Source organism: Hipposideros armiger, unplaced genomic scaffold (genome assembly GCF_001890085.2).
Source record: "Hipposideros armiger isolate ML-2016 unplaced genomic scaffold, ASM189008v1 scaffold_607, whole genome shotgun sequence".
Taxonomy (NCBI): domain Eukaryota; kingdom Metazoa; phylum Chordata; class Mammalia; order Chiroptera; family Hipposideridae; genus Hipposideros; species Hipposideros armiger.
This window is the reverse complement of record NW_017731957.1, coordinates 641034-653281: the sequence shown is the minus strand read 5'-3', so window position 1 is coordinate 653281 and position 12248 is coordinate 641034. Positions and strand designations below refer to the sequence as shown.

Genomic DNA, 12248 nt, shown 5'->3' with positions numbered 1-12248 from the left:
TCCTCATCCACCTTATTCACCCAATGTGGCACCATGCAACTTCTGGCTCTTCCCCAAGTCAGAATGACTTTTAAGCCTTTGCAGTTCTTGGAAACAATTTAGTTAAAATTGTTTTTATTTATGTATGTTCACATTTCCTCTTCTGCGAAATGGTTTGCCCTTTGCTGACTTTCTCCAATATGCTTTATGATTTTTTAAAGTGATTTTTGTATTCTCATCTTTCTCAATCAGCACATTTATCAACTTATTGGAATTCTTTACATATAAGGGACGTTTACTAACATTTTCTGTTGCTGCAATGTTTCCCTAGTTTGTTATATACTTTTATTATATGTATTTGAAAATGAAGTTTTAGATGCATATTAAATAAAATGCATTAATCATTTTCTTTTTGATTTTTTATTATTTTTGTTTAGATAAAACTTTCTTATCTAGAGACCAAATATTCACCTTTATTTTATTCCAGATTTCTTATGCTTTCCATTTTTAAATTTAAATTTTAAATAAATTTTTGGTTTATTGTGATATACAGAAAATTTGTTTTCCCAAACAACCAATTTTCTCAGCTGAATTTAATGAACACTCCAGTCATCTCCTCTGATTTACAAAACTTTCTTTATTATATGTTAATTTCACACATAGATATAAGCATATTGTAACATCTGCTTCTAAGCTATCTATTTGACTCATTAATCTTTTTATACTAATTGTTTAAATCATAATAACCCTATAATCCAATCTAATATCTATAATAATATCTAATATATTATAGGACAAGTCCATGAGCATTTCATATTATAAGAAAAACATGTTAAAAGACATTTATAACTGGCATGTCTAGGCCTCAGTGGTCTTAAGAGGAGATCTGTGTCTCAACAACAGGCATTTAAAACCCAATTGACATACTAGACTAGTCAGGGGGATGACTTCTTAAATTATATAAATGTCTAACCACTATGCTGAAATTAATATAAAATAATATTGAATGTCAAATTAAATAAATAAATAAGTAAAGTGTAGAAAATAATTTTAAAAATTGGCTAAGATGTTGATTATTACAATAGTTACAACAGTTAAAATACTATTATAAAAGGATAAAAACAAAGGTGGTCTTTCTTTTTGGGGACATTTGATAGCATCTGGTAGATGGCCATGTGCATGCAAATGGTCAATGCCCTTTCACATATACTCTCACATTTTTTTAATAAAAGTATTCTTTCATGCTTTTACCCAGAAATATTGACCTCTAACTCAGTTGTCAATTCTTTATGTGTCATCCACTTGGAAATGAATCTGTCATTTCCATTTAGGGGCCATAGGCCTATATAGATTGCTGGTAAAACCATGGCATTCTGCCTCCAGAACCCAGCAAGGGCAGAAGTTTGAGGCATGAAAGATTGCAGTTGCAAGGGCTGAGGGAAGATTGTAGCACACTTGTTATGTAATTCTTCTTGAAAGATAAAATGACTTTAGGAGGAAGGAATTATTGATACAGTCTACAACAGGGATGAATCTCGAAATAATTAGCCTGAGTGAAAGAAGCCAGACCCCAAAAAAAGTACATACTGTATGATCCTATTTACATAAAATTCTATAAAATGCAAGCTAATTTACAATGACAAAAAAAATCATATTAATGGATCCCTGACCAGGATGGGAAGATCAGGAAGGAGGAATTATAAAGAGGCACAAGAAACTTTTAGGATGATAGATATGTTTATTATTTTGATTGTGAAATTGTACACTATAAATGTGTGCAGTTTATTTGACATTAGTACATATGTAAGTGTGTGTGTGTGTGTGTGTGTGTGTGTGTGTATTTACAGTTGAATGAAACCAGGCAAAAGGCAGAGAACAGAAAAAGAAAGATACAAGAAAATATTGGAGAGCAGACAAGACCAAGAAATCTCCAAAATTCCGTCAAAGCTATAATAATGGGAATCAAGATGGTTGGACTGAGCAGCATTTTGTAAACCTTAATATATCCATAAATCCCCTCGGGAAATTATTAACATGCAGGTTCTGATTTAGTAGGTCTGAGCTGGGGCCTGAGATTCAACATTTCGGCCAAGCTTCCAGGTGGTGCTGATGGTGCTGGTCTTTCAACCAGCCTTTGAGTAGGAAGGGGCTAGAGAGTTTTTTCTCAACTTTGGTTGCTTATCAGAGTCACTGGATAGCTTAAAGTTAATTAACTAATTTATTTATTAATTTTTTTAAAACACCTGATGCCCGGATCTCACCCCACCCCCTGGAGATTCTAATTTAACTGATCTAGAGTTCAGCCCAAGAATGGGGAATTTTTAAATCTACCCAGATGATTCTAATGTGTAGCCAAGGTTGATACTTCTATTCCAGAGAGTGATAAAACCTTATCCGGGAATGAGGAGAAAAGAACCCTGAAAAAGTGATAGGGATGGCAGGTATGACTTGAGCCAGAGAAATGTAATGAGCCATGTCCCCAGCCAGAACCAAAATTAACCCTGTTTCAAACATGTAAGTGTACCTGATTGTAATTTATACCTATGGTCCTGCCTGTGTTAAAGATGCTTTGGCTGCTTTCACACCTGCCCTGGGAAAAAGTTCCAAACTGATTACTAAGTAGGCAGATGGGGGAGCGTGGCCTTCCTAAGATTATAGTCACAGAATAAAAGTCCTTGCTTGGAGGAAGCTGATCAGAGGGACTAGTTGGCACATACTTCCAAACACATCCACAAGAATTGTTCACTGAATAGTCACAGAGATGTAAAGTACAGCACAGGGAATACAGTCAGTAATATTGTAACAACTACATATGGTGTTATTAGATGGGTATTAGATTTATCAGGGGATCACTTCATAAATTATATAAATTTCTAACTACTATGCTGTACACCTGAAATTAATATGAAGTAATAGTGAAACCAACTGTAATTGAAAAATAAAAATTAAAAAATTATAAAAAAAATAAAATAAATTCTTCATTGAAAGGAGACAACCCCCAGCCTCCCTCTTCCTGTCAGTGATAGGTCACAAACCAGGCATGACAGATGATGTTACAGTCTTCTAATATTCCCCAGACTTATTTTTAAAATCATTTGCAATTCAGCTAGTTTTCTATTAACATTAATAGGTTGAAAATTATTTTTGATCTTTGTTACAGATTTGTATCTGCATCACAGAATTCTGATTCTGAAACTACTGATGCATCAGAATCCTAAAATGTTTAAAGAGACATGTGGATTTAATTGTGCTGCTTAGAACTTAAAGAGACAGAGTTTGTCAGCATTTTGCTGACAAATGTCATCATTTACAGAGTGATCTTGGCTACTGTTATGTCCACCATTGCTAAAATTACATATTGGGAAATGAGTTATCTTTAGTGAGACAAAATACCTTTTTTTTCATTTAGTTGATTTAATTACAGTTTAGCACCAAAACCAACTTCAAATATACAAATACAGTCTGGTTTGACAGTGTTCTTATGTTTAAATTCTGATGCAGATGATGCTGTGTACCTGGATGATGATAAAGAAAAAGAAGAGTATGTCCTGAATGACATCGGGGTGATTTTTTATGGAGACGCCAATAACATCAGGAGTAGAAGCTGGAGCTATGGTCAGGTGAGCCATTTAAAATTTGTCATTGTGAAGGACATTTTTGCTTAATATTTTTTGTCACATGTATCACTGCAGGGTGCCATATGTCAATATTAGACAAGCACAGTTTCCTGCTTTTCAGGATCTGAGACTCCAAGACAGGGAGGCCAGGAGTAGAGACTTAGAAAGGCAACTGCATAATTTATGAGCTGAAATCACATATCTTCCGCTATTACAATGTTACAGAGATCAGAGAGTCTGTGGATCACATGGCATTGTGGCAAGAAATGCTTGGCATCTTAGCACAGTGAAATCTCCTTAGCTCAGACACTGTCCTACAACCTGAAATGGACTGGGTTTTTTTCCTTATAAGGAAAGGTGTTTTGATAATGATGTAAAGGATACTGCAAAGAAATAACTTTTCTTAAGTGTTAGTATAAGATACTGTTAATTAGAAAAGAGTCTTCCCATTTCATCAAAGGAGGGCCCACTGAGCTTTTTTTCAAGAGACGTTTTGTCTGCTGCAACCTCGAGTTACTGTCTGGATATAAAGTAGCAAGTGATATTTCATTTAAGGTATTCAATAACTTGAACTATTTCAGTTTGATATCTTTAGCAATAGAACAAATGGATATTTTACCATAATTCTATAAATGAATGCATGTCCTATGATTCAGAAACAACTTTTTATCGCAGCATGAGAGGAGGTGAATGTGTCCTTTGTCAGAGAGTTCTGGCTGAGAAGATTGAAATTATGCACCTTTGTTCTGGTACCCAGGCAGAGATCACATAACCTGCCTCACCAGGTCACGTGATATTTCTTTGGCTTCTTGATGCCTTGTTTTGACTCTCTCACCTCTCACCCCTGCTCCAGCCTAAACAGTGGGACCCATGTCATCTCTAGCTCTTATCTTGTCCAACTGGCTTTGTGCCCCGCTGCTGCACCCTGACTCCTGAGAATCACATGCCCAGTGCTCAGTCTTGCCCACCAGCACTTATGACATCCTGTCAAGCTAATGACCTATATCCTCTTCCCCTGTTTTGAATCCCTGCCTGGCTCCCTGGTTATAAGCCTGCCTCTTCCTGAGTGACATACAACTCTTGACCATTGCCTATTGCCTGGTACCCTTGCTTAGGGTTCCAGATTCCTAACCTTTAGGTGTGATTCTATTTATGTTCCTAATGTGACAATATATAAACAGCTATTAAGGACAAAGTCATCAAGGTGGGTAGCAAGGAGGACTGGGAAATGGTCCTGAGCATGGTCGGGGCTCCTCGGCCACAACGCCATTGGTAGACACCCTTGAACACAGCCACACTGTCTCTACTATCACTTGGAGTCTATCAATTTGGGTCCTTCAGCATATAGAACCAGCTAAACCAGTAGTTTGCAGTGATGCAGAGAAACACCTAGTTCTATGACTTTCAACTCTCCAGTTCACTGCTATCAGGTCCCAGACACAGATGAGATATGCTTCTTAATAAGAACCAGGGTGATGAGTTCTTTACATACCAAGAACTAGTGCAGTTACCCATTACTGCATCCATCACATCAGTTTAGGGTACATATAGAGTTGGTATTCTAACTGGACTTAATAAAGAATTACATGGTAATTAGTCAATAAGATTGTGGTTTCTGTCATAAGTACTTGTGTGGATAATTGCAATATTTCTGTATTCAGGAAAGTCTCCAGTATAGTGAGGTACAGTATAGGTGAAATCTTCCCATTTTGCCATTTTATGACTATTTTGTGTTTATTCCTTTTTTTTTTTTTGAAAATGCTGGTGTTGCAAATGGCTAGCAGATCTCTCTAAGGAAATTGAACTGACTATTAAGCTGTTCCCTTCGCAATGTAATCTACTTTCTCCTGCCCACTCTCTGACCCTGGAGTCCACCTTGCCTCAGAAGGGGGAAAACCTTAGACAGACTTTCACTACATGACATGTCCTACTATTTCTGGTGCGAGTTACATAGGCCTGATGTAACACCCTGTGATATACCTAAGAGCCATTTATTTTCCAGACGTACAAGGACTCATGTAACGATTGAGGTCTGAAGACTTTGGCCTGACTTTGGTAAATCATTCATTTCTTTGCCTTGGGCACTGGAACCGCTGTGTGGGAGAGATCCTCTAAATTAACTTGTACAATTTTCTGAAGAACTTCAAGTCAGTTCATGATCCCTGACTATATCAGTTCCCTGGCAGTTCTGTTTAAATTTCTAGCTTGCTTTTAAGTTCTTATTCATTTTGCTGAGAAATAAAAGAGGATGTTTCCTTTATTCCACTTTAATATTTCATACTAAAGATTAGGGGCATTTACTATATATGAAATACACATTTCTAAACATTAGGTTGCGGTTTCATTTTATTTTTTGTCAGAGCATCTTGCTTGCACAGTGGACGTTAAGAAGTTTCTCATTTTTTCTCCCCAAATAGTTTGAGGATGGCATCCTGGACGCCTGCCTGTATATGATGGATAGAGCACAAATGGACCTTTCAGGCAGAGGGAATCCCATCAAAGTCAGCCGAGTTGGCTCAGCGATGGTAAGCAACAACTACTGATTACAAAAATCAAGTCCACATCATTTGCCCCAGTACACATGCTAGTTCATTAAGAGCTGTTGAAATTGTGACTTAAACTTAGCTAACTTTTATTTATAATAGCCTGGAATTCTCTTAACTTGTTATGTGCTACAAAACAAAATTCTTATCTTAGTACTATGTTTCTTTGGCTTCAGACAAATGTTGATAGATGCCATGATACTGTAGACCAGTTATTCTTAAGAATCTCCTGCCTAGGGATTGAGGAGTGACCATGACAAAGTGTCAGTGACTATCATCAAACAAACAGACTTCAAGAGGCACCAAAAAAAAGACGCAAGACACAGCTTTTCTCCATTTTCACACCCACAGTAAGAGTAAAGAAATAAATGACTCTATCTAATCCTAGCTTCTATTATAATAATACCTCACCATAGGGCTTTATAGTTTATGAAATGGATTTTGATTCTTCACACTAATCGCATGAGATAAGCAGGGTGGGTATTACTCATGCCATTTTACAAGTTAGGAAATGGTATGATGACAGGTTGTCAGTGACAAAGCTTCCCCTAGAACCCAGATCTGCTGACTCCAAATCTAGACATTTTCTACCTTCCATGCTGCTCTTTGTAGGAAATCCTGAAACATCTTAGAGAATACAGAGATCCTGCAATGGAATAACTTCCTGTGAGAAGAGACAGAATTTCCATGAGTGAGAAGATTAGGGGTCAGCTGTAGGAGGTGAATTTAAGGTGATGCCCAGGTCCCGTGCAGTCCTGGCCTGTACTGATATACATAGCACATAGAGCCTGCCCTTGGTGCATACAAGCATATCAAAGCTGGTTCATGAGCAGATATTCCTGAAGATGCATTAAGTTAGGTGCTATTTCATTCCATCAAAGACTGAGCAAAAACCAAATCCTTATATTTCCAATTTCCTTAAGTTTTCTTTAAAAATTCTCTCTTTGAAGAATTTTTTCTTTGAGTTTGATTTGAGCTAAATAAAATCAATATTGTCCAATCAATCAACATTAGACTGAGGATGATATGAAACATAATTTCTAGTTAGTTGTTTAGAAGGATTGTTTTCACTTTATTAATAACTAAATTACAAGTGAATTTATGAAATAGTGGAGCTTAAAAAGAGGAGATAGAAACTAACATTTATAGGCAGTTTTGTTTTCTGTTGTTAATTTACATTGCATAATGAAAAGACAACGAATTATAAAGAATTGAGGAATTTCTTTATGGCAGCTATTTACAACAACATGCATTAGACTTGCAGTCAATCTCTATTTTTCCTGTTTCACAGACAAGATTCCCCTTTTTCTTCTCCTCTGAAGTCACCATGACAGGTTTACAATGAGACAGGAAATGATAGCTAGGAGTGGTTGAGTATAAATTAATTCCTTCTTATGCATTCTAAAATGGCATGCTCATCAATGTGGTAAGCTTACTCACACATTGTGTGTATTTTCCTAATCTAGAAATCACAGCCTAACACAAGCTAATGCAACAGGAAAGCCAACATAAAACAGCTAAGCCAATACTTTCTATAGTGCATTTGGCCAAGCGGAAACTGTTAAATCTTGAATTTAACAGCTAATCCTAATGTAAATTGCCTTGAAATTTTATTAATAAAAAAAGCCTATGAAGTTCTAATTTTGAATATCTATAACCCGCTTACAAGAATTAGAAGTAGACAGAATCTATTTGGGGAGGTGTTTGATTTGGTTTGATTTTTGGAGGGAGAGCCCTTGGGTGTTAGGGGGCAGAGTTCCCACCCTGGGCCGTTTCAGGACAATATATCTATTTTTACCACCGCCATGGTTAACACATACAAAATACATGTTTGATAGTTTTCAAAACCCTTTCACAATTATTATCTCCTTTAATCCTTAAAAGAGTGTTTACGAAATCTATTCACTTATAATGACTTTAGAAACTAAAATATTGAGCTTCCAAAAATCAATTAAAAAATGACACTTTCAAAAAAAAATCAACAGTTTTCTGATCATTTAGGCAATTCCTCTCTGTTCCCAAATCTCAGAAGTCTACCATGAAATTGCTGAGCAAAGTTAAGCAAAGATTGAAAGGAAAGAAAACAAAACAAAGCAAAGCAAACAAAAAAACCACTCAAATTCTCAATTAAAGATTTGCCTCGAAATATGAGAAGATGTATTTAGAGAGCCCAGAAAACGTTGCAAAGTTGCGAGTCTCGCCAGAACCCTGATTCCGAGGCAGATGGGTCTGTGTACGCTTTCAGGGGGCTGGCCCAGTCCACTGGAAGAACAGAGGCCATTACAAATTGTTTAGGGAGTTCTTCTCAAACATCTCCCCAGCCTGGTCACTGAGGCTGGAAAGTCCTTTCACGGGATACAAGTACTGAAACAGAGATACATCGTGACGCATACATTTTCTGGGAAGGGTAACACACTGATTTCAATTCATGCGGAGATGACATTAATGGGAGGTAGAAATCTCCTGGGGTCAATTGTTGCCAGAAAGGAGTGAGGATGAGCAGTCTGGCCCTGGCTGGGCACCTGGAAAGGGTCGAGTGGGGACAAGAGGCAAGAGCCAATTTGAAGCCCAAAGACAAACTGGCTTACTGTGGTCACGGCAAAGTCTAGCACTGAAGGTTGGCAAGGAAATTTGCAGGGAGTAGGTGGGTGCACGATGCTAAGTGAGCATAGAGAGTAACTCAGGTTGTACAAACTGTCTATTGATAACAATAGTAACATATACATAAATATGGATTTTTAAGTGCATAATCCCCAGATAAAAATCGCTTTTGTCCAGCGTCTATGACCTTGGGCGATTTTTTTTTTATTGTGGAAGCTATCCTGTGCACAAGGGGGTGTTTAGCAGCATCGCTGGCTTTCACCCAAGAGATGCCAGTAGCATCTTCCCCCCACTAGTAGTGACAATCAAGAATGTCTTCAGATATTGCCAAATGTCCCCTGGGGATCAAAATCGCCCCAGAGAGGACCACAGTAGTAAACCCGTCTGTGGCTCAGTTTCCCTGCCTATGCAATGGGCATAACCCTCTCTTCTTTCCTCATTCAAAACCTGCTAGTTTTCATTGCTCAACTGAAGAGAAAGTGGAGGCAGCATCGTATGGGAAGGCCCTGGTCCTTGCCAGATCAGTCCTCTCGGTTCTGACTCAGTCATAACTTACAATGTGACCCAGGGCAAGTCACTCAGCCTCCCCAGGCCTCACTTCATCTTCAAAATGAAATTTTGTCCCTGTACTCAAACTGCATTTGTTATTCCAGTAGCAGTGAGAATACCCTTTTATTTTTCAAAATAATGCTCTTCTTTCTTCTCTTTTCCCTTTATAAATTTAGTATCTTATTAGTTCTTATTTTATGTTGCTGTTACTTCACTTTGATGTGAAAATGGGAAAAGTTTTTGACAATCTGGACAGCTTTGGGCTATTGTATTCTCCCAGAAGAACCTCTAAAAATCCTGTAATTTCATTGTCTGGGGATTGGGCCTGAGATGTTATCACCTTATGTAAGCTACCTTTTATTTAACTTTTCTAAATATTGAGCAGTGCAATTTACCAAAACTACACTGCAGATTGATGTAAGAGAGGAAATTTTTCAAAAGAGAAAATTATAAAAAGGAAGAAACTTATCCAAATTTATACTTTCTCTCCTTTAAATTACATTGCTTGAGTCCTGTTTTCTTTCCACCTCATACCTGATGTGACAGTACCCACCAGGACAGTTGCCAGGAAATGTGCCAAGAAAATTTTAGAAAGATGCTTTGTGCCACCTGAAAAGGTATTTTGCTCACGGGGCATTAATAAAGCTTTCCACTGTTGGCCCTGGATGACTGCAAAAAAACTAGACATGGACTCTGAGCCTCAGTCAGGCTATCAAAACAGTTGTGTGATGCCATGTTGTGACAAGTACAACATGGTCTTGGGGAAAGGGGGAGACAGTGACAATCACCTGGCATTCGTTACTGCTGAGTGGTTACCTGTCTGTGTCTGTTTCTTCCCCCATGACTGATTGGATCTGGCAGCAACTGTGGGCAGAGAAGTTCTCTAGGGAGGTGCACTGCTGCTCAATGGCCACTGTTGCTTATAATATAAGCTTATTTGCTTACTAAGCAGACACCACTTGCTTATTCACTGCAAAACCCCTAACCTCACCTCTGTGCAGATTTGCTCCTTTGAGTTGGGACTTTATCAATAGAAGATCTATGTTGAAATGCACAGAGAACCAGTGCATGAGATCTGGATGCCTCACCAGGGGTCTTTCAGGTGAAGCAGCAAAGGTCCTTGGAAATGATGTCACTCAAGGTCACACAGCAAATAAGTGGATTAGCTGGAACTAGATATTGTCCTTACTCTCAGATCATATTACCTTAGAGGGCCATTACCAACGCATTAGTACCAATAACACAATTACTATATCAAATCAAGTAGCTACTTCCAAGAAAAAAAGGACCCAAGGGAATGGGGTCCAGAGACAGGTGAATTTTGAAATAAGGAAATACATGAAGAAAGATGTAAATCTAAATAGCCAGAGGCATTGGGCCCCTGGATAAAGAGCTCTTAAAGAGGATTAGGTACCCAATATGGCTTGATGGTGGTATTAGTGGGTGTTATGGTGGAGATGATGGTAAAGGTGATGATGATAATAGTGATAATGGTGGTGGTGGTGATAGTGGTGCTGATTGCTGTAATGATGCTGATGGTAGTAAAACACTCAATATTAACTCATTCATTCAACAAGTATTTATTGAGAATCTACTAGTTTAGGTACTGGGGTACAACTGAAAACAAAACATAGTTTCTGCCTTCACAGAGCTTAGAATCTAATAGAGAAGACAGGTTGGTAAGCAGAAAGTTTCAACACAATATGGAAGATTCTCTGATGAAATAAACATATGGGAAAGCAAATCTCTCAAGCTTTGCTCAGAGTTTTCCCAGGACTGAACATTGGCCCAGCAAGTGTTGAGATATTGGTAGAAGAATGGCTGACATGGACCCAAAGTAATAATAAACCATGCTGTTATTCATGGAAACTCTTTCTCTATCATGGAATTTATACCTAAATAGACAGTCACCAAAAGCACTGCAAGAAAATGTAGACCAGGGTAATTTGCTCCTCCCAGGGCTTATTTGATTCAATTATAATAATTTTTAAAAAGATAACATTTTGGAAGGAGGAAGGGAGGAATATCAATATGGTTATATATTTTTTAAATTCCAGTCTTTATACTGTTTCCAGCCTGGACTTTCCTGCTTCCCTTGAGGTCTACACTTTTATTTTTAACCCGGTCTTTTGCTAATATCGAACCACAATGCCATCGTTAATCCCCATTAATACCTTGTTCTGACTGTGCCTTTTGGGAACTAACTTAAGATTGAACTATTTTTTAACCGATCAATGTTCAATGTACTCTTTAGTGTTATATAAAAAAATCTTGAACTCCAGCTAGTAAATCAAACTGACTACAATGGGAGGTAGGTCCTGAAGCTTCCTAAGGCCAAGTACAAGATGAACAACTAGAGACCTGAGATAAAATGGGTTCCAGGCCTTCTGACCCCTAAGCATATGCGATCTCACAGATAAACTGAAAATACAGTTACTTTTCACTTTGTCCATCTCTTTTCTCCTTTTCAGTGTCCTAGTATTTAAAAAGTTATCTTTTTTTTCCATGCATGAAAAGACAGTAATGCCATCATGCCTTTGATATTTTGCCAAGCAGTCCACAGCAGACCTATTATAAAACCATGTTTTTATTTTCCTCCAGTTATTTACTTGGGCATCTTATGGGAAGTTGCCTCACATCCAGCAAACTTCTCTACACAACAAACTATTATGACTACTTAGATTACATTTAAAAATTCACTTGGGTTAGAAATTCCACCCCTCAGTCATCCCAAATGAACGTTAGAGTCAGAAGTAAATACATGAAGTCTGTTGTCTCATCATATGGACCAAACACAGCACTGCTCCCTGACAATTTTATTTTTAAAAAATAAAATACAACTTTCAAAAACACTATCTAGCTGCTCCCTTGGTTTCTAAGCAGCTAAAATGCCCTTTCTTGGAGTGAACTGTCCTGGAGAAATCTGAGGACCCAGGTGCTCAGAGGCCATTGTTCCCAA

The 12248-nt window shown here is 37.7% G+C and overlaps 1 protein-coding gene across 2 annotated transcripts in view; it reads left to right on the top strand.

The window, feature by feature from the left end:
- The window catches only part of F13A1 (coagulation factor XIII A chain), a 203518-nt gene that overhangs the window by 98129 nt on the left and 93141 nt on the right, over nucleotides 1-12248 (top strand). For both annotated transcript variants that reach the window (XM_019624776.1, XM_019624777.1), the window contains 2 exons: nucleotides 3481-3599; nucleotides 6014-6121. In XM_019624776.1, the coding sequence (XP_019480321.1) occupies nucleotides 3481-3599; nucleotides 6014-6121 (227 nt within the window). The remainder of the gene's footprint in view (nucleotides 1-3480; nucleotides 3600-6013; nucleotides 6122-12248) is intronic.